The sequence below is a fragment of the Sabethes cyaneus genome, chromosome 2 (genome assembly GCF_943734655.1).
Source record: "Sabethes cyaneus chromosome 2, idSabCyanKW18_F2, whole genome shotgun sequence".
NCBI classification, from domain to species: Eukaryota; Metazoa; Arthropoda; class Insecta; order Diptera; family Culicidae; genus Sabethes; species Sabethes cyaneus.
The window spans coordinates 166113889-166139266 of record NC_071354.1 but is presented as its reverse complement, the minus strand read 5'-3'; the positions used below and the strand labels follow the sequence as shown (position 1 = coordinate 166139266).

General features: G+C 41.0%; 2 protein-coding genes across 2 annotated transcripts; both read left to right on the top strand.

The window, feature by feature from the left end:
- Window positions 1-3099: 3099 nt before the first annotated feature.
- Window positions 3100-4734, top strand: LOC128736299 (adenosine deaminase 2-like). Its single transcript, XM_053830775.1, has 2 exons — window positions 3100-4236; window positions 4291-4734. Exons 1-2 carry the CDS (start codon window positions 3100-3102, stop codon window positions 4732-4734), a joined length of 1581 nt encoding a protein of 526 aa, XP_053686750.1.
- A 9869-nt stretch (window positions 4735-14603) lies between these two features.
- LOC128737452 (adenosine deaminase AGSA-like) lies at window positions 14604-25045 on the top strand. Its single transcript, XM_053832089.1, has 2 exons — window positions 14604-15665; window positions 24586-25045. Exons 1-2 carry the CDS (start codon window positions 14628-14630, stop codon window positions 25015-25017), a joined length of 1470 nt encoding a protein of 489 aa, XP_053688064.1. The 5' UTR covers window positions 14604-14627; the 3' UTR covers window positions 25018-25045.
- The last annotated feature ends 333 nt before the right edge of the window (window positions 25046-25378 follow it).

Sequence of the window (25378 nt, the reverse complement as noted above, 5' to 3'; positions counted from 1 at the left end):
AGGTGATCTCTATGGGGTCCGATCCTCGCTGCGTTCCTGTCGATCTAGGCGTTCATATTCAATATGACGATCTTAATGTCTCATGGTTACCAGCTATCGTACGTTGCCTCGAGCCTATCATGGTGAAGTTGACGTAATGGCCTCTTATCCTGAACATACACATCATCCCGTTAGTCACTTTCCAGTCCATTACGCGAACCTGCATTCTGCCCATCACTACGAAGTCCTACGGTTCGAGTGAATCTATCTCGTAAAAGTAACACACACCGAAACCTGACATGTGTAGGGACGAAAGAAGGGAATCTGATCACAAATCACTAATTTAAACACTGAGTAATTTACAAGATTTGTGAGGAGTAGAAGCTACCGGAGGAATGGATGGAACGAGTAGTCTGTCCCATCTACAAAAAGGGTGATCGGCTCGACTCCCAGATGTTGTTACGGCTGTCACCGATCACAAGGTTTCGAAGAGAATTACGAGACGGGCTTCATGGGTGCTCGCGCCACTATGGACCAAATTTTCACCATCTGAGAGATACTACTGAAATCTCGGGGGTAAAACGTGCCCTCGCATCACATATTTATTCATATGATTTCAAAGCAGCATACGATATAGTCGATCGAGACAAGCTACGGCAGATAATGCCTGAACGCGGTTTTCCGGATAAACTAACGCGACTGATCAGAGCGACATTGGATCATGTGATGTGTTTCATGGGCATCTCGGGCCCAGATAACACAAAATCGTAATAGAAAGTTCACATTAAATCGTTTTCATGTCAATTTCATATTGGAGTTGTATAATGATTAGAGTATGTCAAATCGAAGTGAACAATAAGTTGTTTTGCAGTCGTGCGTGTCTTCATATACAATTCATGACTGTGAATTATAAAGCAGGATAGACAATTGCAATATTTGATTATACCTTAATCATATATTCAGGAGTATTTAGTTGCGTGTTATAAAAATTGCGCAAAATAGAATTACAAATAGTTGTCAAAATTTTCGCACGTATATCGCCTCCACTTTGGTACATATATGTTCTTATATGGCGTGAAATATAACTTTTTCGTTCAGATATGATTTCGTATACCTCAGTTGCAATTGAGATATACAAACCAAATGGTTTACTGGGGGGGCACTCTCGAGTCCCTATGAGACGCGGCGAAGGCTGAGACAAGGTGACGGCTTATTCTGTATGCTGTTCAACATCGCCCTTGAGGTGGTGATCCGATGAGAGGGCATCGAAACGAAATGCACGATTTCACCAAAGGTAACCAACTCTTAGGCTTTGCAGATGACTGTGATATCATAGCCAGGAACTTTGCGACGGCGAAAGTAATCTACGCTAGACTGAAAGCGGAGTTTAGGAGAATGGGCTAAAAATAAATGCGTCAAAGACCAAATACATAGAAGGATCAAAGGAAACTAACGCGTGCCTCCCACGCACAATAACAATTGACGGCGACGAACTAGAAATGGTAAATGAATTTATGTATGTAAGATCGTTGGTGACGCAGACAACAACATTAGTAAGGAGATCCAGCGGCGCATTTGAGCGGAAAATCAAGTTTACCTTGCCCTTCGCAAAACTTCGAAGCTGACAATGTACAAACCCCTTATTGGACCGATAGATCTTTATGAACTTGAAGCTGTGACGCTGCTTACGGAGGACACACGCGCCCTGGAAACAGAGAGTGGCGGATACGCTGTTTGGAGAGATTCCCATCGTGCATCTGGCGAAAGTCGGTAGGCTACTGTGGGTTGGATACGTCGTATGGATGTCAAACGACAGTATGACGAATACAGTTCTCTTCAACAACCCTACCGACATCAGGAACAGAGGGGCACAACGTGCAAGATGGCTCAACCAGGTTGAAAGTGATTTGCGACTTCTGGAACGACTGGAAAATTGCCAAAAAATGGCCGAAGTTCGAGTTGAATGGAGACAACTGCTTGAGACAGTACGAGCCATCCCGGCGCTATGCTGCTGACAATGACGACGAGGTTAATTATGTTGTTATATCGTTATATCGTTATATATGTTATATCGAGTTACCTTACATTGAACTTGCTTCAAAGCGAGGTTGCTTTATATCGAGGTATTATTGTAGTTTCACAACGCATTGACTCCACCGAGCTCCAATCAAATTAAGTTTTTACACAAAAATACTATTCTGACTGGAATAATTAAAGCAACTTTCCAGTTCACTAGATAAAATTTCAGTGAATCCCAGTCTAAACACACTGATGTATTCTGGAATATTGAGTAAAAAGACATACTAAGTTAATTATACTGCAGGTATGTAGGCACCACTTGACAATTGGGGGACTTTGAGAGGGTCGCAGGTCCGGCCAAAAGACCACATTCTCTTTCGCGTGATACTTCTTCATGAAGGTAGCAACTTTCGCCAGGCACTTCGTATTGTACATATATTGCACACTGCAATTCCTGAATTTAAGAACAGCGGCTTAGACATTCCCTTCTCGCTGATCAACAGTCACAGAAAGACCACTTTCGGAAACATGGTGTCGCAGCTATTGCGTTATACGGGGTTCCTGGCATTGCTTTGTGGTTGTTAGCAATTATTGACATTATTGTTCTGGATGCCAGAAACGCGGAAAGGAAAGGCACTGGGGTTAAAAAAAACCTAGAGTCTTAGAGTTGTCGTTTGCAGCAATTATTGAAATTTATTAAAAAAAAAGTACTGCTTATAATACCTGCTGTCTAAGCACAAGGCCAAAAATTTTCTCAAGGGCCTATCTTGTACAGACAAGTTTACGCAAAGGAATGATAAAACAGTATATTCAAATATGACTCAATCTCATTACAGAATCGTCGTGACTATTACATCGATTTCAATTCTTTTGTTTCTTCAACTGTTAAGCTGTCCGAAATTGATAAAAACATCAATCAACGCTAATCAAAATGTCACTGATTGTCTCTAAATAACTACAATCACTCTAGCCACAGAGCTCCTCGATGCCTGACTAAAAAATTTTTATTTCACGTTACAGCATCCAATCAAATCCAGTCTTCAGCAAAACCTTAACTAAAATATGAGATTTTGGTAGACCCATCCAGCGAAAATCCACGCCATGAAGTTCCTCGTGATAGTGAGCTCAATCCTGCTGCTCCTACTGAAAGTAACCAACACCAAAATACTTATTTCGGCAAATGATCCAACCATCGACCGAGCCTCGAACGGCAGACCGACGTTCGAGCAATACCAACAGCAACGGAAACGTTTCATCGACCAGGAAGCGCTCAGATTTCTCGGTGCCGAGTTGGTGCTTAACGACGATGAAGTGGTGGTCAATCATTACCTCATGACACTTAAGCGAGCCGAACTCGACCAAGGCTTCGACAACAGTTATAACTTCATTCCGGCAAGGCACTTTTTCGAAATGCTCGACCGCTTCAACCAGTCGCAATTGTTCCGGTTGATTCAACGACTTCCTAAGGGAGCAGTATTGCATGCTCACGATACTGCAATCGGCAGTACCGATCTGATAATAAATGCCACCTACCATAAGGATCTGTGGCAGAAGGGTGAGCTGGATGGCAATGATGATCCTCAATTTTTGTTTTCGAAAGAGAAACCAGCTGAAGAAGGTTGGGAGCTAGTTAGTGATATTCGTCAAAGTATGACTCCATCCGTATATGATGAAAAAATCCGGAGGCTATTTGGTTTGTACACGGAAAATCCAATAAGCACCTACAAGAGCATCAACGATGTGTGGGGAAAGTTTCAGCACATATTTGCAGCACTGGATCCGATCGTTACCTACGAACCAGTTTGGCGTCAATATTATTACGACTCACTTCAGCAGTTCTATGATGATAATGTGCACTATTTAGAGTTCCGCGGAGTTTTACCGGAGGTGTACGATTTAACCGGAAAAGTTTACTCGCCAGAGGAAATCGTTCAGATTTATGTGGAGGAAACGGAAAGATTTCGATCAACGCATCCGCTGTTTTTGGGCGCTAAATTCATTTATGCCCCTAGCCGTTTTGCAAGCGATACCGTCTTCGAGACTTTTATCGAAACAGCAAAGAGCTTGCATGAAAAGTTTCCCACTTTTGTCGCTGGTTTTGATCTCGTTGGTCAAGAAGATACCGGCAGACCGTTGATTGATTTTGTACCCGAGCTACTAAAGCTTCCGGAATCGATAAATTTCTTCTTCCACGCAGGAGAGACTAATTGGTTCGGACTAAGTACTGATGAGAATATTGTGAGTATGTTTTACTTTTCCATAAACAATTTGTTAATTATTTATGTTTCCAAGGTTGATGCCATCTTGCTGGGTACCAAACGAATAGGTCACGGATTCGCTCTTCTCAAGCACCCAAATCTACTCAGTGAAGTGAAACGTCGCAACGTATGCGTGGAAGTTAATCCAGTTTCCAATCAGGTTCTCAAGCTTGTCGATGATTACCGGAACCACCCGGCAGCGGTATTCTTCTCCGACAATTACCCGGTTGTGGTGTCATCCGACGATCCATCCTTTTGGCGGGCGGCCCCACTGAGTCATGATTTCTACATGGCATTCGTTGGTATTTCCTCCGCCCACCACGATCTGCGGTTACTGAAGAAACTAGCCATGAATTCGCTAGACTACAGCGCTATGGATGAGACTGAGAAATCCGATGCCAAACGCCGGTGGAAGCAATCGTGGCATAAAGCAATGAAAGAAATAGCTAAAGAGGTATTAAGAGGAAAACAGCTATAAAGATACAAAAACACTTTGATTACATAAGCCGAAAATTTCCATATATTGATCTAAATTGTAGTTTAACTACAATACTTTGATTTGTTGTTTAATTTTGATACTCTCGGTTCTTAACGTTGATCTCTAATTACTTAGTTTTAAATCAAATAAAATGTTTGGGAACGCATTCAACGCACTCGAATCGGAAGTCGCGGGCTTTTCACATCCCAGCTGCCTGGTCAATAATATTCAGTCTGCACATAATGTTTGCCAGTTTGTTCCACGGGCGCAGCATAGGCGGTCAAATGGATCTAACAGTAAAGATTCGCTGAAAGTAAATTATTGTTACTCCCGGTTCTACTATTTTCATGTTTAGTGATTCAGAAAATCTTTATCATTCTACAAATATAGTATTGGGAATGTAATCTAGCACTATTTTTAAATATTCTCATTTTGTCGATAAGATATTTGAAATTGCTAATACCACCGCGGAAAGAACGACTGATTTATAAAATGCGGTGTCTTACCAACTATATAACCGGCCGATTTTTGCGATACGGACGATGGTTCCGTTCCTGGTCTTCCGGGAGCATATTCCATGTCTGCTGATCGTAGACGAGTACCGGTCTTACAGGTGTTTTTAGATATATCGACTATAGTCAACTTGGTAATGCGGCGAATTTCAATCGGAGCATCATCCGGGATCCAAAATAGGCATGACTTCCTTCCAGAAAATGTCTTTCAATTTCTCAGCAAGCGTCATTACCGACGTTCATCAGTGAGCCCAAAATCGTGAGCTAGTCTACCACTTCGTTTTCGTTTTCGTCAATTTGAACGCTGGGAGGGAGGCTACTATTTATCTCCCAGAGGCCTATCCTCCGACCCCTTATTTGTAATCGATTGATAGACGAAAAGTCAAACTTTGCTGGCCTCAGCATTCAGTCTGATATATGTTTCTGATCGTTTCAAAATTGCGTGCGATAATGTGAATGTCGTCAGCGAAGCCTGACCTGACTTTTGGAAAACCACACCACTTGTCTATCCCGCACTCTTGAACACACATTGTAGCGCGATATTAAACACTTGCGCTTCCGACGGTGGGTCGCCGGCTGCGACCTGTGGCCGTCTCGCCCTTAATCATCTAGGAAATGTTTGTTTTCTAAAACGCACGGAAATGTCTTGTAATTATATTGATGATAACTTAACCAGTCAGTCAAGTCTGGGTTCTGTCTTTCGTGTTTCGACCAAATACATTTTCGGACTTCTGTGACAGTTGTTAAAATTCGGCCATGTGGATTTCAGCTATTTGTTATTTGGTCTTTCGTGTTTCAACAATTCGGTACCAGCCCGCCCAAGCATCAATGTGGGTTTTATTGTACTCTTATGGCGGCTTTCATGACCAATTTTTGTCTTAAATGCCATTATAAGAGTGTAATGAAATCCAAATTGCTACTTAGGCGGTGAGTCGATATGAGGTTTAGAGAAAACTAACTAGAGTCAGTAGCCCTAGAAAAACGAATAAACCTAGACAGATATTTTCAGCGGGGCGGTGGGCTCCCCGCATTGACCAACGCATCTGATGGCGGGTCGCCCTGAATCATCTATAGAAAATCATAAAATATTATATGGAATCATGCTAAATAGTCGTCATGCCAAATATATTTATGCTGAATGACCCCATTATAATTATAATGCTAAATGGACGGCTACGATTCTCATTGTAAATGTGTATTATGACAGAGCGATGAAGGACTCACGTGCATATTTATATGAAAGCAAAGTTTATGCCTAATGTCCATTATGCCTATTGTCCATTATGCCCATCATCCATTATGTTTATCATCCATTATGCCTAATGTCCGTAATCATCACTATTTTTAACGTCCCGCTCCCATGCCGGACAACGGTTTTCGTCGGCACGTGCATCTAAATCTATCCTTTTCTCCTATTCCCACCTACCAGTCGGAATATGAGCAACCTTAGATCGGATAACCAGCCCTGGTTGAGTAACTAAGGTCACATACCGCCATGGAAAAGGATACTCGTGCGAATTCTTAGGGTAGTAACGACGAATAGCCTTTCCAGACAGCATTTTCATATGTATAATTAGATTTCAAATAAGAGTTACGTACTGATATGTATCCAACAAAATCGTAGCGCAAAAACCGGTTAGCCGTACCATTTTGGAGGCGATATACGCACTGAATAATTTTGAGCGATATACTTATATAGGTATTTCAATACGATAAGATCCGTTTAAGCGCGACCAGCTTCACACAGCTATACAACTTTGTGCTGAAAATCGTATGTTTGTCAGCTACTAGCATTATAAACGATAGAATATCAACTTGTGCTCACTTTATTAGGCTTTATTTGTGAATCCGAATTTGTTGAGAGATATTTACGATAATTTTCGTGCATTGATATACGAGTTGGTGCTGGTCGAGACTTGGTAGCGTGGCCCTAGTAAGGCAACCTACCTAAACTTACCTTATCACGAACAATCAAGGAAAATCGACTCGAAACGTTCGACATGGATAAAGTATATGGAATGGATGATTGGCACTTGAAACCACAGATAACTGAATTTCTTGTGTGAGAAGGTGTGATGAATCGGTGACGGTAGGACTTAATTTTACTAGCGGTGGATAATTTCAAGAATTTGGGAGGAGGAGAAACTACCGGAAGGTGTGCTTGGTCTCAACTACAAAGAGGGCCATCGGCTCGATTGCTGTAATTACAGCGGTATTACCGTGATCAACGCCGCCTACAAGGTGCCCTCCCAGATCTTACGTAGTGTTACGTAGTCTATTAGTAATAGCGGAATTTGTTATTTTTTTCTGTACTGTGTATCATACAGTGAATGTTTGGTGTCAAATCGCTCCTATATCATTCAACGTATTTCGCAAGTTATTGCTTTCTCACCGTTTTGTGTTCTACATATAGTAAATTCAGATTCAATTTCCAACCACAATAGTGCTTAGTGAAGCAATTCCAATCAGTGATTAGTGAAGTGATTCCTATTACTCCGTTTGCCTGCTAGTGCGATTCAACATTTTGTTTACATCTGCCACCATCGCCAGATTTACCGTCACCATAACGTCAGTCGGAAAGTCGGTTCAGATTAACCGTCACTGAACACCGAAGAAGTCGCTTCACATTAACCGTCAACGGAACGTTAACGTAAAAAGTCGATCTATTCGTGCAGACTGTTGTCGTCTGTAGCAATGGAAAATATCTGCGACCATTGTGCTAAGCCGGCCCAAGATGATGTAGATCACGTCACGTGCATAAGTTTTTGTAACCAAGTTGTACACGCTAAGTGTGCTAAAGTGGACGCGGCTTTCATGATGGTTCTGCGTGAGCGGAAAAACCGGCTTTGCATGTGTGATGAATGTGTGAAGCTTATGTAAATTACCCGCTTCAAAACGGTTATGTCTTCAGTAAGCTCAGCTGTCTCATCAATCGAAAATAACCATCGTGTAGCCATTAGTGAGCCTAAAGAAGCTTTTTCGGTTAATAGTGAACAAATGCGGCAGCTTTCTAAGAAAGTGACCGAGACAGCACTGACGCCACTTTCTTCTAAAATTGCGTTAAGGGAACCGCCACTAAAACGTCGCAGTGAAGAGCGTGTGAAGACTAGCTTGACGCCCCTCATCGGCACCAAGTCCATCACTTCACTGACCGTACCGACTGTCCCTCCTCCAAAAGAGCTCTTTTGGCTGTACGAGTCTCGTTTTCACCCTAGTGTAATGTCCGAGACCGTAACTGAGTTGATTCGGGACTGCTTACAGTGCGAGGATCCTATCAAAGTTATCCCTCTTCTGAAGAAGGATGCCTACCTAAATGCGATGAACTTCATCTCCTTCCAAATTGATCTGGATAAAAAATATCGCAGCGTAGCACTGGATCCAGGTACTTGGCCAAACGGTATTGCTTTTCGGGAATTTGATAATCCGAATTCCAAACGTTATTGGGCTCCGCCTAACACTCATTCATTGCTGACAACTCCTTGTGTTGAGGTAACCCCGGTTGGCGATTTTTTATCCGCCAAAACCGAGCTGGGCTTTTCACAAATGGATTCCGCCTAGATACGGACCGTACAGTTCTCGATTCTGCTCCAGATCCACATTTATGCCACTGGCTACCGGGATGCACCGATTCTAGCACTTTGGGAACTCCTGACCCCCCCGCCGTAGTCGCGCCTATCCTGCCCGCGTTCAACAGTCGTCCGGGTCCTATGTGCGGTAGCGGGGAACGGAGTTTCCAACATTGCATTCATGGCAAGTACGAACTTTCAAACCCGCATCACACCACTGATCCGCTCTGCGCTTCTAGGCCATTAGACCACAACGCTCCTGCCTTCCATGGACGACACAGAACTGGTACCTCAACACTAGACCATCTTCCAGGATTACGGACAAAGGGAGACCCATTCTTTCTGGCTGCTAGCGAGTGCGACTACGATGTTATTGTGTTGTCCGAGACGCGGCTGGATGAATGTTTATACAGTGCGCAACTGTTTGGCAATGGCTTTGCTGTTCATCGCACCGATCGTAGCCCCTCAAACAGTAGAAAAACCCGTGGTGGGGTGTGTTCTGATTGCTGGTTCAACTCGATGGAACAGCTATATTGATCTAACGCCTGTGTCCAATGCTATAGAGGAGCTATGGGTTAGAATCGCTACGCCTCGTCGAGTCGTGAGTGTGGGTGTCATCTATTTACCCCCGGATAGTCCTAACGATATTAGCAGCATTCATGAGCACGTGGACTCTATCGGTGCTGTTATCTCCAACTTGGAACTCAGTGATTATGCTCTACAGTTTGGGGACTATAATCAACCTCAGCTTCGGTGGTGCAAGTCGAGTGACGGGTCATTCCAGGTCGCCTCCCTAATGACTTTATCTGCTGCCAGTTCTACACTTATCGACGGTTTTGCGCTACATGGATTGATGTAAGTCAATGGTATTGCCAACAAAAACGCTAGATTTCTTGATTTGGTCTCGACTAACGAAGCCGCAACACCAGTCTGCACCGTTTCGGAGGCAATTGAACCTTTGATCGTTCTCGATGCAGACCATCCTGCCTTGGACGTTCTGTTGAATCTCCCAACGCCGGTCATTTTTGAGGATGGCTTCGAGAATGATGGTACACCGGAATTTCGCCGAGCTGATCATGGCGGAATCAGATCCGCTATCTCTCGCGTTGACTGGCAGACAATAAACTCTGCTACATGTATTGACGACGCCGTCGATTATTTCCAGCGAACAATCTTAAACGTGATTAATGAATTTGTACCCGACACCCACCCGCCTTTAAAACCTCCTCGGTCGAATAATCACCTACGCAGACTAAAATGGCTGAATGATAGAGCTCTACGAAGATACTGCCGGAATCGTTCTCACCTTACAAAACAGGAATTCAACCGTTCGAGTGACGACTACAAGAAACTGAACAGATTTCTGCACCAACGATATGTTCTCCGTACACAGGCCTCTCTGTGCAGGAATCCAAAGCGATTTTGACATTTCGTAAATTCCAAGAAGAAAAAGGTTAGTCTGCCAATAGTCTGCCAATGTCAGTTCACCTTGGGGAACAAGTAGCCAACTATGGGGTCAGTCCCGGCGTAGTGGTTAGCATTCACGCCTCTCACGCCAAGGACCCGGGTTCAAATCCCAAACCCGCAGAAGTCACGAATAACCCAAACTGGTTAAAGTGACTATAATCAAACAAAGAGAAAAAAAAGTTGCCAACTCTGAACTTGAGAAGTGCGATCTTTTCGTCCAACACTTTAGGAATTCGTTCAACGAACGCTTTGCCTCACCTGCACAAGTCGCCATTGCCATCATCGACTGCCTTGTGATACTTTTGAGTTTCATCCATTTCACATTCATTTAACAGGTTACTGCAAGAGAACAAATTTCCTGAACTATGGATATCCTCATTTATGTTTCCTGTTCACAAGAAAGGTGAGGCGCTTTCTGCTCATCTAAGAATTACATTTTAACCGCTCAGCATGGATTCTATCCCAAGCGGTCTGTTGCGAAAAATTTGACCGACTTTGCATCACTATGCGTTCTCACAATGCTCAACGGTGGACAAGTTGATGCTGTCTACACTAATCTCAAGGCAGAATTTGATCAAGCGGATCACGAAATTCTGTTAAGCAAACTAGAGAAACTTGGAGTCAACAGATCCTTAGTCGCCTGGTTCAGATCCTATCCGATAAACCGATCGCTTCGCGTTAAGATCGGAGCTTCCTGCTCCGAAGTGTTTAGGAATGTTTCGGGTGTCCCCCAGGGTAGTAATCTTGCGACACTTTTGTTCTCGTTATTTATCAACGCACTCTCTGTCATATTGCCATCTAGATGCCGCCTGTTTTACGCCGACGACGTCAAAATATATAACATCACCAACAATACTAATGTTTGCGGCTACTTGCTACTAAGTGTAGATCGTATGCAGAGTTGGTGCTCCCGGCATTTTTTGACACTTAGTATCAACACATGCAATGTGATAACCTTTCACCGTAGACAGAAACCGATCACGTTTACTTATTCAATTGCTGGACACAGTCTTCAACGGGTTTACCAAATTAGAGACTTAGGAGTTACTCTTGACTGTGAGCTGACCTTCAAACCTCATTACAACAACATTCTGACGAAAGCTAACAGACAACTTGGCTTTATATTCAAAATCCCCGAAGACTTTCACGACCCGCTATGCTTACGGGCGTTGTATTGCTCACTAGTCCGCTCAGTTCTTGAGTTTAGTAGTCTAGTATGGTATCCATACCAAGCCTGTTAGATTGCTAGATTCGAAAGAGTACAAAAAAAGTTTGCTGGCTACGCACTTCGTTGGCTACCATGGCGTGATGCTACGAACCTGCCTTCCTACACTGATTGTTGCCGGCTACATGGGATTGATACCCTAGCTCTTTTTGCTGCTAAGATCATCACTTCGGAAGTCGATTCGCCTAAACTACTCCGGCAGCTTTATTTCTATGCTCCAGAGAGAGTTATACGTCAACGCAATTGCGCAACATTATTTTGTCAGTTGAATTTTATACAATAAATAATAATAATAATAATAAATAATAATAATAATAATAAATAATAATAATGGCAAGGAATTATGTTGAGTAGTATTAGGTGGGCTTTATAGGCGCAAATCTTCCAGGAAGAAGGGTACAATGTGCCCAGGCATCATATTTTCGTGGATTTCCGGACAGCAGATGATAAAATCGAGCGCGAACATAGCATATATTTTCCGGACAAACTGAAGATGATCAAAGCTACCCTAGAGCGCGGGATGTGATACGTGCGTATTTTGGAGGAGCTCTCAATTCCTTTCAAATCGCGCAAAGGATGAACAGTTCTGCATACCATTTAATACTAGCTGATTGCCCGATCTACCTCGGGGCCCCTTTGTCTCTCCGTCACTTGTACATCTCTTGTTGTAATGAAAGTTCTCATAATGCAAGAAACAAACCCCTTCTTCCATTTGAATGTATCTCTCTCTTTGTCAATTCCCCTCATGTTGTTCTCCAGCCACTTGTAAATCTGTCTTCTACTCAGTAATCCCTAAAAATCGACACAAAACCTTTTTAACGTTTTTGAATCTCCCCTTTGTTGATGGCCACCCTCCCAGATAACACAAAATCGCAATAGAAAGTCCACATTAAATCGAATGCATGTGAATTTTACATTAGAATTGCATAATGATTAAAGTATGTCAAAGCGAGAAGTACAATAAGTTGTTTTGCAGTCGTGCGCGTCGTCATATACAACTTATGGCTGTGAAATGTAAGACAGTAGAGGGAAGTCCTGTATGACCGGGCAGGCCCCAATACCCGGACACTGACGATTTCTCAAAAACAAAAAATGATAAAAATATTTGTAATGAATGAAACAATAGTACTTTAATGGTACTATTGTCCTATTGTTTCCAAATACAGTCACCCCAATATTACGGGCCACTCAGTATTATGGGCCAGTCTATACTTTACGTTAGTTTTGAACGTAACAAACTAACATTTAACCGTCGAGTATGAGTCCAATAGATAAAAGCAACATTCCGCTGCATACTTGACAGCAATACACTTAGTTCCAATGCGTTAATTTTCTTAGTTTTCCGATAGTTGTCAGTTGGCTCCAATCGGCTGTCGATTTGTTGTTATTTTTGTGACTAAAAAAATTAATTTTCCGCTTTAATATACGAAGTTAAACAATGGCCCATAATACTGACCGCTAAATTAACTTTTCCCAGTATTATGGGTCAAGCGTACAAGTGAACAGAGTTCGCAGTTTTTGACGAAAATTGTAATTTGTTTTCAGTAAAACGAAAAAACGTTGCTAGGAAAATCAATATACAGAAATCGAAGCACTATGATCCTGATGTATTGCATCACGCTCTTGATCAAGCAAAATAAACCGATGAAATTCGGGAAGTTGCAAGGGATCACAATCTATCTTACAGTACAGTTCCGCGTTATTTTTGGAAACCATCCAAAACTAATAAGCTAATAATAATAATAATACTAATAATTTTTTGAGTGGAGGCGGGGAGTGGAAAAGTGAGGCAGCTTGTTAAGCGTAGGTACCAATAACCCGTCCCCCTCACCTTTCCACTCTTTCCTCTCCATTCATTGCTTTCCCCTGCCGTCCCATCGTCAGTTGTGGGGCCACCGTCTCAAAAATATGGATTTTTCATAGTTTTTTCTTATATCGGTATGTCGGATCTCCACTTCCTGTTTCGCAATGGCCACGTAACCAAAAACGTCTTCAAATCGTACGCGAGCTCGAATGACAGTGATCGCACCACCTACCCCGGTGGATTCCTTTCTACTAACAACAATTCCTTTCTGTGACACTTGCAGATGATGCAGAGGATTCCTCGGTCTCTAGTAGCAGCAAGTGTCGGACTAACATTCCTTTCCCTTCCAAATTGACCTGCATGCACGTGACTAGCTTTGTTATTGATCATCAAAAAGAATTCAATCACCAGAAAATGCACACTGAGAATGATCTGCTACTCCCTAGCATCATTCTGATGGTTTTTTGTGCAATCTCAGCTGATTTAGATCAGTCGCGGGCAACTCACGGGCTGTCAAACTATGCTATGCTATGCTCTTTACTGGGTGCTTAAAAAGAATTACGCAATATATTGTTAAAATTTTGTTTATTTGTTTAGTTATTATAGATCATCTGATATTATAAAAACATAAGAAAAATTCAACATAATCCAGTAAAACCTGGTTAGAAATATATGAGATAATAGGGATGTCTATATGTTATAGAAATTCAAAAAAAAAATTCATTTAGCATATAAACTCACACTGATTTTAAGTCCCGAGTGCCATTGGACACTCAATTAGTCTGCAAATTAAATACTAAGAAGCGCCAAAAACTTCAGTCACTCAACTAGTATTATTAAAACAAAAGTAAACAACACTGCTGACAAAACCAGTTTCTACATAAACATTGAATGGCCTAGTAGAATATCTTTTTATGAGCTAACCATAAATCGTATATTCCCTTGTTGACGCTCGCATAATAGTTCCGCGTGGCCCATAGTACTCGGAAGTTTTGCGCGCTCTGCTGTACGATCGTGTAAGTCAGTCATTACTCTTAAAAACGTTCAGTTTACTCATTTGTACATACATTCGTCGCGCTTATCATATCTGCAGCAAACAGTATCGCAACTTTGATGGCAGCTCTCAAGAGTCGGCGGAATCGCTTCACGTGTTCAGTCGTCGCTAGAACCTATAGCTAGTAAGAGCTGCCTAGTGCTGCAATCATCCACTCGACGCTGCATCGGTTCAGTTCAGTTTGTGTTTTGTTGCAGTATTTCTTTCTTCGAAAGAGTCAGCAGTACGTAAATCAACCGTTGAAAGCGTTTCGCTGAATGTAAATATGTCACGCGTGTCGTTTGAAGAATTTAAAGCGCAGCGCGCTGAGTTCATTGCCCAGGAAGAGGGCAGAGCCTTAGGAGCAGACGTTGTGCTGACCGAAGATGAACAAAAAGTGAATCAGTATTTGATGAAGCTGAAGAAAGCTGAATTGGATGCCGGCTTTAAAACACCTAGTCAGTTCTTTCCCTCGAGACATTTCTTTACTGTTTTAGATGAAATCAAAGCCTCACCGTTGTTCAAATTGATCCAAAAATTACCTAAAGGAGGCATTCTGCACGCACACGATACCGCGATCGGTAGTATGGAAACGGTTGTGAAAGCAACTCATAAGGATCACCTATGGCAGAAGGGAGAGTTCGGTCGTGACGATCCGCCAAGGTTTAAATTTTCCAAAACTAAGCCCGATGAGTTGGATGGCAACGTATGGCGATTGGTGGCTGATATTCGCAAGGAAATTGGCAGCGAAGGATACGATCAAAATATTCGCAACTTGTTCAGTCTATACAACAAAGATCCACTAAACGCTTATCACTGTATTAATCACGTTTGGAGTGTATTTGCCAAAATATTCATCTCCCTTGAACCGCTAGTTACTTACAAACCGGTGTGGGAAGAATATTATTACCAATCATTGAAAGAATTGTATGCGGACAACGTAAGTTACTTAGAGTTTCGCGGGATTCTACCTCAACTTTACGATCTCGACCAGCGTACCTTCGGTCCCGAGGAAGTAGTTCAGATTTATTATGATTTAACGGAAAAATTCAAAAGTGAACACGCAGATTTCATTGGTGTTAAGTTTATTTACGCACCGCATCGCCTGGGGGACGATGCCGCATTCGAACAGTATATGAATGTAGCGGAGAGGCTGCATAAAAAATTTCCCACGTTCGTAGCCGGGTTCGACCTGGTGGGGCAAGAAGATTTGGGTAGACCGCATAGCGATTTCACCGAGCGGTTGCTGAAAATGAGCCCATCGATACAGTTCTTCTTCCACGCTGGTGAAACCAACTGGAATGGCTATACCGATGAAAATTTGGTGAGTGAATTTAAACCTTATTATCGTGCAGGTAGGACTGGCTATTAATAGCCCGTGGTGTCGTTTATTTTTATTTCTGCTGACACATGATCCATTCAACATGGGCAATAAATTAAAGCAAAACCGGCAAAAACACATTCAAGATTATTATACAGACTCATTATTTGATTTGGCAATTGTTGTAAAGCTTTTAACAGTTGTGCTTCAATTCAATTAAGTTTTCGCTCCGAATGATAGGTGCATGGTAAATAAATTATTTCTTCCAACATTTTGCTCTCCGCAAAGAAGCGATTGTTCAGAAGCAATTATTATACAAGTAAAAGCAAAGCAAAGTCTAGGTGCTACATTCAGTTATCGAAGCTTAACCTTCTGTTTTTATACGACAAACTTCGCACCCAGCTGTTAGAATGCAGGACAATTGCAGGGCCAGTTGCTACTATCCTATTGACTCTAACAGCCTCTCCCAGTCGAGGTTCTAACATACGACGACTGGCTTATTAGGCCAGCGTCGCACCTCGGAGCCAACTGGGAGGCTAATACAAGTAATGGTATACGTATATGTAATGATTACTCAATATTTTACTCCGTTAATCAAATGACTAATCCCCCTTGTGGAACAATTATTGTTGTTTTGATATATGAGTAAGGATAGATTGAGAACTATATATTATCAAAAATGCAATTTATTTGCATAGACAAATTTAGGAAAATCTCCCGTAATCAGAGAGGAACAGGAAAAAATGATATTTTTCAGCAGTAAACAATTCTTATAGATATTTTATCTTTACGCATGTCGGGTAATGTAATAAAACCTATCAAGTGTTGGTCGTTTTTCCGAACATCAATGCTGATAATTTTAAAAAAATAGTTTTTTATGGGGTTATATAATAGAATAGATAGTTAGAATTGTAATTGTAGTATACATATATTTAAGTATAAACGCAGGATATTTCTTGTCAATCCGTCAAATAAGTGTGAAGTTACATAAACATTTGAAACAATGTATCATAAAAATTAAAGAACGAGTGTGAAACTTTGACCGAATGTTTCTCAAAACTGTGTTTTCAAATTCGACGAGCAACATTGCTCAAAAACGGTTGTATTAAACCATTTCACATTTTAGCACAAGCCTTCTAGAAATTGATCGAAAGTTTTATTTAGTCATATTTTTCATTTCATGGACAGTTTAAGTGCTAAATTTATGCCAAAAGTCGGTTTATTGTGTTTGAGAAGCGAATATTCTGTCAAAAATTAATATTTTGTTTATTCCCTTAATCAATTATGAAATCATATATTACTTACTTTACTTTAGTGTCAACGATCCGTTACCGATCCTGCGCCGAACGAATTGTCGTCCTGCAGTACTGTTGGTTCTGGGCTGCCGTTCTCCAATCCCCACGAACACCAGCTGAACGTGCATCGTGTTCAACAGCGCGCACACAGCGAGTCTGCCTTGGAGTCTACGGTCTCTTCCTGGTTCTCTGCTGAAAATAGTTTTGGCTACTCTTTCGTCGGGCATTCTGGTCACGTGCCCAGCCCTCTGCAACCTGCCACATTTTACTACCTTCACTAGCTCAGCATATTTGTATATTTGGTACAACTCGTGATTCATGCGTCTTCGCAACACTCCATTTTCCATTTTGCCACCAAAAATTTTACGCTCAAAAACGTCAAGCACTTGACGATCAGCGTTTATGACTCATGTCCGTAAAGGGCCACCGGGAGGATTAGTGTTCTGTAGCCCCAAACTTGCTGCTTCCCTTTTAAAAGGCCTAAAGGCCTCTTCCAATGCTCTACGGATGATTCCGATGATATTGACGGCATCAACAAAACCATGTAGCATGTAAGATTTCGTGATGATTGTTCCATTCCTTTCCAAGTTTGCTCTTCGTATTGCACCTTCCAAGGCGCTGTTGAATAGCAGGTTAGAGAGCGCATCCCCTTGCTTCAGTCCGTCCAACGTCGCACAAATCAGCGTAACTAGTTTCGTCGGAAAGCCATATTCTAGCCACAGCTCAATTCGGTTCACTGAATCGTACGTCGTCTTAACGTCCACAAACAGATGATGTGTCTGCAAGTTGTACTCCCGGAACTTGTCTAGCAACTGGCGCAGGGTAAACATCTGATCCGTCGTGGAGCGACCCTCACGAAAATCAGCTAGGTACTTGCCGACGAAGGACTCCGCTAACGGTCTCAGTCTGCAGAACAGGATACGGGAGAGCATCTTATAGGCAGAATTCAGCAATGTAATTCCTCGATAGTTTTTACACTCGAGTCGATGCCCCTTTTTAAAAATTGGGCAAATTAATGTTCCTAAAGCCGGCAGTACAAAGTTAGCAGAACTTTAGTTGCACAATTCAGTTAATTGATGCTCAATTAATGCCAATTAATGCTCCTAACGACGAATTTAATGTTCCATTGTTTCAAAGGAAAAAACAATGCACTGCTAGCTTTAGATAAAGTTAGCAGGACAATGTTAGGAAATGGCACTTCCAGTGCAGATAAAGCTACCCAAGTATGACCATAATTTAATGCACATTTAATGCTCTAGGAAAAACATAGTTTCGGTAACTTTGGTAGTCCTGAATGGTGCAACTAATGTTCTGCTTACTTTGTACTGCCCGCTTTAGGGACATGGCAAATGAGGCCATCCAACCACTCCTCCGGAATTTTTTCTTCACCCAGATCCTGACAATGATCCGTTGCGTTGATGGTTCCACACCTTGGCCAGCGCTTACAATTATTATACTGTCTCTGCTGATCTTCGCGTCCATTCAACAGTGTCTGCAAGTGCTCCTTCCCCCTGGATGCTACCGCCGCACAGTGGTCCAAAAGGGCGAAAAGTGGAACTTTTTTTCTAGTGTCTCTTGTTTTCATTTTATCATTTATGGTCTTCAGCACTTATGTTCGTATGAATATCCCCCTTAATCTAAAACTATCAAAAGTTAGTCATCGCTTACTATAATGAAAATAAAAAAATAACTTTTTTGTGTTAGGAAATACAGACATAGTTTCCTCGGCAAAGTTGTAAATGTTGTAAAAACAAGCAACTTTACTGAAGAAATAAAATTTCTATCCTTATCGAATGCTTAACTATTGGGCATATTCTTCAAAAATTCTTTAAAAATTGGTTTTTCATGCTTTTCTTAGTTGCATTTTACAAGAATACAATGTTCTAGGCAATTATCGAAGCTCTCAAAATACACAATTATGCAGAAGACCTTTACAAACTGAGTTATCGCATACTCAAGCTTTAAATTTCCATAACTTCAAGAGCCCATGGGGTGAAATGGAGCAAACGGATTTATGAAATCAGCGCGTCCTCTTAAAGCTTAAGTCGAGCACTATAAACTTGTATGAGTTCCGCTTGTCCTCAACCACCCAAATGAAGGTACGACAAGCACACGTTTTATGTGTTTCACGTTGGCGAAAAGCTCGACACGTTCATTTTTTTGTGTTCGTAGATAGACACATGGTTTCTTCGGCAAGACAATTTACAAGAGTTATCGCTTATTTATGCTTTATTTTTCCTTAACTTCACGAGCCAAAAGCGATAAATTTGTAGGGAAAGGTCCTAGAGATTTGCAATATTCTGCAAAAACGTGTATTTTGAGTCCTTCAATAATCGCCTAGAACCATATATTCCTGTAAAATGCAACCAACATAAGCTAAGTATGAAAAACTTATTTTTAAAGAATTTCCAAGGAAAATGCTCTATAGCTCTGCACTCGATAGGAATAGAAATGTCAGTTCTTTAGCAAAGTTGTTTACCTTTATATCTTCCATAACTTTACCGAAGAAACCATGTGTCTATCTACTAACACAAAAAAAAATGGACGTGCATCGAGCCTTTAGCGTACTTGCGTACGTACTTTTGCTTGAATATGCTCAGCAAGTAAAGGTACCGTCATCCGGGGCGAGATTGTGCCAAAAAAGCATATAGTTTTGTTCTTTAGCTTAGTATACACACAATTTAGGAACTAAGTTGATTTCAAATCTGTCAATATATACTAAATTGTTCAATTAACAACTACCGTAGAAATGGTTTAGCTACAATGAAACCTAATTTTACTGGAAGTGCATGAACTTTAGCACAATCTCACCCCTTCTAGGGGGTGACATTGTGCCAAAAACATAAAGTTAGGCTAAAAACCTAAACAGTGAACATTAGCATCAGTATAAAATAGTTCACATGGGGCCGTCCATGAACTAAGTGGACTATTAGGGGCAGGGGGTCGACCAAAAACACAGCATCATACAAAACGTATGAACGAAAATAACCCGGAGAGCTCTGAAATAACTAAAAATGAGTTCGTAGTCAATGGACAGCCTTTATATAGCCAGTAGCGTTTCTAGGGTTAACAAGGGGGAGATATATGAAGGGGTGTATCCTAAGAGGGCATACCAATTTGATCATTTAACAAAAATAACCATTACTTCGTTCGAGAACCCGCGGCCGCAGAACATGTGGCCCATCCCACCCCCCTCACCCTCCTTAAAATTGGCAGTTTATACACGGTATAATAAATTCGTGTTATATTAGAGTGTTTATTTAAAGCATCTGAAATTTCCAGAGCAAAAGCAAAAATTAGTTTAAATTATTTAGCAGATTGTGTTTTTTATCGACTGGATTCAATTGTAACTGTTAATATTCGGCAGGGCAGTCTTCGGAGAAATTTATCAAGACTGAAGTTTGATGTTTTCCCGACGTTTCGACACTTTGTTGGTGTCTTTTTCAAGGGGTAATATCATTTAGTCTTTTGTTCTGTTTTTTGGTTTGTACATATTACGGTCATGGAGGGTAGCGTTGTAAAGAAGCGTTTAGTGCTCCGCAGTACAGTTCAAAGCAAGAAAAATTATTTGAATTTTTAAATATTCCAACTCCAGTACCAACTACTACCCTCCATGACCGTAATATGTACAAACCAAAAAACAGAACAAAAGACTAAATGATATTACCCCTTGAAAAAGACACCAACAAAGTGTCGAAACGTCGGGAAAACATCAAACTTCAGTCTTGATAAATTTCTCCGAAGACTGCCCTGCCGAATATTAACAGTTATTTAGCAGACCTATGATGCTGTTTGCTCCAAAATGGATGATGCAATCTAATCTGTCAAAATATTGTGCTCAATAGTAAAGAATGTGAGTGTGCTGGTGTATACTGACGTATTTTTGTTGTGTATGTGAAATCCACACATTGGATCGATCATTATGGCTTGCCACAATCTCACCCCGGAAAGCTCAAAAAGTACAAAGTTTCGAAAAATATTATTTTCGTAATCAAATCTTATCCAACGCATAATATCCTTTCAATATATTGTAAATGATTAGTTTATATACCTTCAAGATTGCAAGTTGATGCGATTTCTTGTTTGGATTGGTTTATGCGGGACATTTGTTACAAGCGTTATTTCCGCGTATTTTTGATCGCGAACTTTGAAACCCGGTTTAGGCTAAATAGTTTGCTAATATTATCTGTGTTGGTTTTTGGCACAATCTCACCCCCGTGGCACAATTTCACCCCGGATGGTGGTACACGAGATTTGCAGTCTTCTGCAAAAACGTGTATTTTGAGAGCTTCGATAATTGCCTGGAACATTGTATTATTGTAAAATGCAACTAATGCTAAGTATGAAAAAACAGTTTTTAAAGAAATTTTAAAGAATGTGCCCTATAGTTATGCACTCGATAAAGATAGAAATTTTATTTCTTCAGCAAAGTTGCTTGTTATTACAATATTTACAACTTTGCTGAAGAAACTATTTCTATATTTCCTAACATAAAAAGGTACCTGCACTATTTTTCATTTTTCCGTTCATAATCTGTAAATAATAGTACGAATTTGGTCGTTGTACGTCCTCCATAAAGCAAAGTTACAATCTTAAGTCTATAGAGGACTATCGGACTTATTATCTACAAACCTCTTTGTTCACTATGTCCCGTAACGGTATGCTGAAATAATGCAAACGAAGGGACTTACTGGGGGTGGGGGTGATATGCAGTTTTTACATACTTACTTACTTAAGTGGCTTACCGTCCGAAAACAAAGCCTGTTGAACAGGGTTTCTCCAATTAATTTAGTTGTTCAGCCACCGCCACAGATGTTCTGACGATAATATCCATGTCATCGGCAAAGCAGACGAATTGACTAGATTTGTTGAAGATTGTGCCTGCGTGTTGATATCCGCCCGATTCATAACACCTTGTAGCGCTATGTTGAACAGCAGGCATGAGAGACCATCAGCATGGCGAAGCCCTCTCTCTCTATGTAATTCGAATAAACTTGACAATCCACCCAAAATCTGTATACAGCACTGTGTACCATCCATCGTAGATTCTGTCAGTTTTATGAGCTTCCTGGGGAAACTGTTCTCGTCCATGACTTTCCCTAGCTCTTTCCGGTCGATGGTATCATATGTGGCTTTGAAGTCAACGAAAAAATAATGCGTGGAAAGTCTTTATTCACGGCCCTTTTACTGGATTTGCCGCAATATAAATATTTAATCCGTTGTAGGTCATCCTTCGGCGAAGCCGGCTTGGTAAGCTCCCACAAATCTGTTCGCAATTGGTGATAATCGGCGGAAAATGATTTGGTTCCGATACATCACGTTTCTTGCCTGCCCAGTTGGCTCCGAGCACGATGCTGGCCTAACAAGCCAGTCGTCGTATGTTCGAATCTCGACTGGGCGGTGCCACTACAGAGTTTAGGATTTTAGCACTAGCCCCGTAATTTTTCTGTACCCTAATAACTGGCTGCGAGGTCTGTCGATAAAGAATGGTCAAGTTCTGAAGGATGTTTATACCCATGGCTTTGCTTTTACACCACGCTTCTTAATTCGGTCAGCCGTTCTGAGATACAGTCGTTCACTAGGTTAGAACCAGAAAGTACCAACGTTTACAAGCCTCAGTTGCATTTAATATTACTAACTATTAGATGCGCAACTAAGTTCAGCAGTGAGTACTGGTCGATATCGACACATTCAAACCATCATGAGCTAAGCTTAGACATATGTATGCTAAACAAATTGTTTTGACACATTATTCTTTTACTCGATAAAAACGGCGAGTGAAGCACAGTAAGCGTCTCAAAAAGTTTACTCTCATTGTCATAATCTGATCCAAACGGCTGTTTGTCAACAACTTTCACAAAAGGTCTGAATTGTAAGCTTGCCCAGCTATAATCAAAGTAGGGTATGTTGCTGCTTCGTCGTAATTGCCTATTCCCGTCCTATCCAACACAAATTAGTAAAAATTTCAGCATTTTTATGACACACAATGCAAAACTAGGTATTTCCTAATATTTTAGTTTGTTATCTATCATACGCGATCAACTCATGCAAGGCATTGTCGTTATTCTACAGCCAGGAAAACTTGCCTGACCTACAGAAGTTTTGCAGAATAACATTTGTCATGCCGTCCTACACAAATATTTGCGCGTTAGCTTCGTAAACATTGTTGTGATTTTCCGTTCGGACGATAAAAAATTTTGATGGACGGATTTTAAAACGGTACGACGAATTTAAGAAATAAAGTTTGTTGCGTAATTTCAATAATATGCTTTAATAATCGCTTTTCAGTGATTTCGAAGTTCACGGATCGGAAGGTAAGTGTGTTTTAGTCAAATCAGCACAAGAACTTTTGGAGTATTCATTAAATCCTTCCAAAAAATGATGAAAATTAGAATGGCTTTACTTAGTATGAGATGAGAGATGTCAAATAATGAAGGAAAGGGCCATTTCATACAATTCTGACACCTTAGTCTCAGAAAAACAAGACCCACACACTCTGCATGTTATATTTTATTTTTATAGGTAATCATTTATTATTTTTTTACGAGCTGTTGAAACCAAATCTAATCATGACTGGGAAATAGTATCAGATATAGTAAATGATGCGATTGAGTCGAGCACTGCAGAGACACCAAAAAGTGATTCTACAGCATGAGAACGCTTGGCGTCATGTTTGCAAATCTGGTAAAACTTACTTTCAAGCACTCTAATATGGAAAGTCATATCCCACTCACCATGTTCTACAGATTGCGCGCATCAAGTATTACTTGTTCGTTGTTCTATTCGATGTTGATTCGATGCAATGCGAAATAAGCAAACACCCCGCTTTAATTACCTATCTTTGATTTTACACCTTCGTTACTTCGTAATGAGTAGCTTATTTTTGGTTAAACTGTTAGGTGTCATATAATAAATTGTATTGTAAATTGTTGAATCCAACCTTTTCGCACATCTTCTTAACAAGCTTCAGTTGATATTTGAGCAAATTCACTTTACGAGTGTTTGATATATATAAGAGTCAAACAACACCTCTTACTATAGGTGGTCGTTGCGGATTTTATTACAACTCAATCACAGTGTTTTCACAAACCTTTGATTCATCTATTTCTGCAGCTTGATATTGCAACCCTAAGCTACGTGTGAAAATACTGAATGGCCTACAAAACAAATGCTTTTAAACAGTGATGGCAGCTTTATGGAGTAGCGTATGTCATCACCGTTATATGTCTTCAAAGAATTTACAATATTTGCACGTGACAAAGATAAAATATGCGAAAACTATAAGCTTTAGACAGTTTTAGATTGTTAGATAGTTTATTGCCCAAAAGATCCGTTTTCTTGAAATTTAAACAATCAATAATAAGTTTTTAAGTTTGAAACCAAAGCAACTGACATCATTCCGAAGTGCATAGCCCTTAACGTACATCGATAAACTAGAAAACATCAACTTGCCTTACCCACCGTTTGCAGATAAGCGGCAAACACATCGATAAGAAGCCACGAGCAGTGTGATGCCGCGTAATCTTTTATTGCTATTTCTAATACTGTTCGATCGATCGACCCATTTAGCTCCCGGTGCAGCAAAAGCATACAGCGTCATAAAATAATTCGTTTTTACTCTTTCACAGATAGACACCATTCTGCTGGGAACCAAACGTATCGGTCATGGATTTGCCGCCATCAAGCATCCCCGTGTGTTGGAGGAAATTAAGAAAGGCAACATATGCATCGAACTAAATCCGATATCGAACCAGGTACTGAAGCTGGTCGACGACCTACGCAACCATCCGGGTTCGTTCTATTTTTCCGACAACTATCCGGTGGTGGTGTCATCGGATGATCCTGCCTTTTGGTGCGCTTCTCCGCTGTCGCACGATTTCTACGTGGCATTTCTGGCACTAGCCTCAGCTCGGCAGGATCTTCGCTTGCTAAAAAAGCTGGCACTGAATTCCATCGAATACAGTGCAATGTCGAAAGCAGAAAAGTTGGAAGCCAAACACAAGTGGAACATCTCCTGGAATAACTTTATCGATCAGACCGTCAAGTTGATTGCGCAATAGCTGCTAGATGGCAACAATAGGTTGTTTACATGTGTCAGTCAGTATTAAAGGCATTCATTGATCGCTTATCGCCCTATGCCATTTAATGGTACGCCACCACAAACAATCGACGGAGCTGGTGGTATCTGAGACTAAAAAAGAAAACAATTATCCTTTGAACAAATTCCAACAATCCGGGTTAAATTACTAAAACGTTATCAGCGGGTGTTCTCGAACCTTATCAAAAGAGCAATAAATCATGGGAACAAATGGTTCTTTGTTTCCACGTTTGTTACTAAGCTCGCCTCAAAAATTCGGGACGCATCGAAAACTAGCACAATGAAAGGTGCGGCAAACCTTATCTACATTCAAATATTATAGC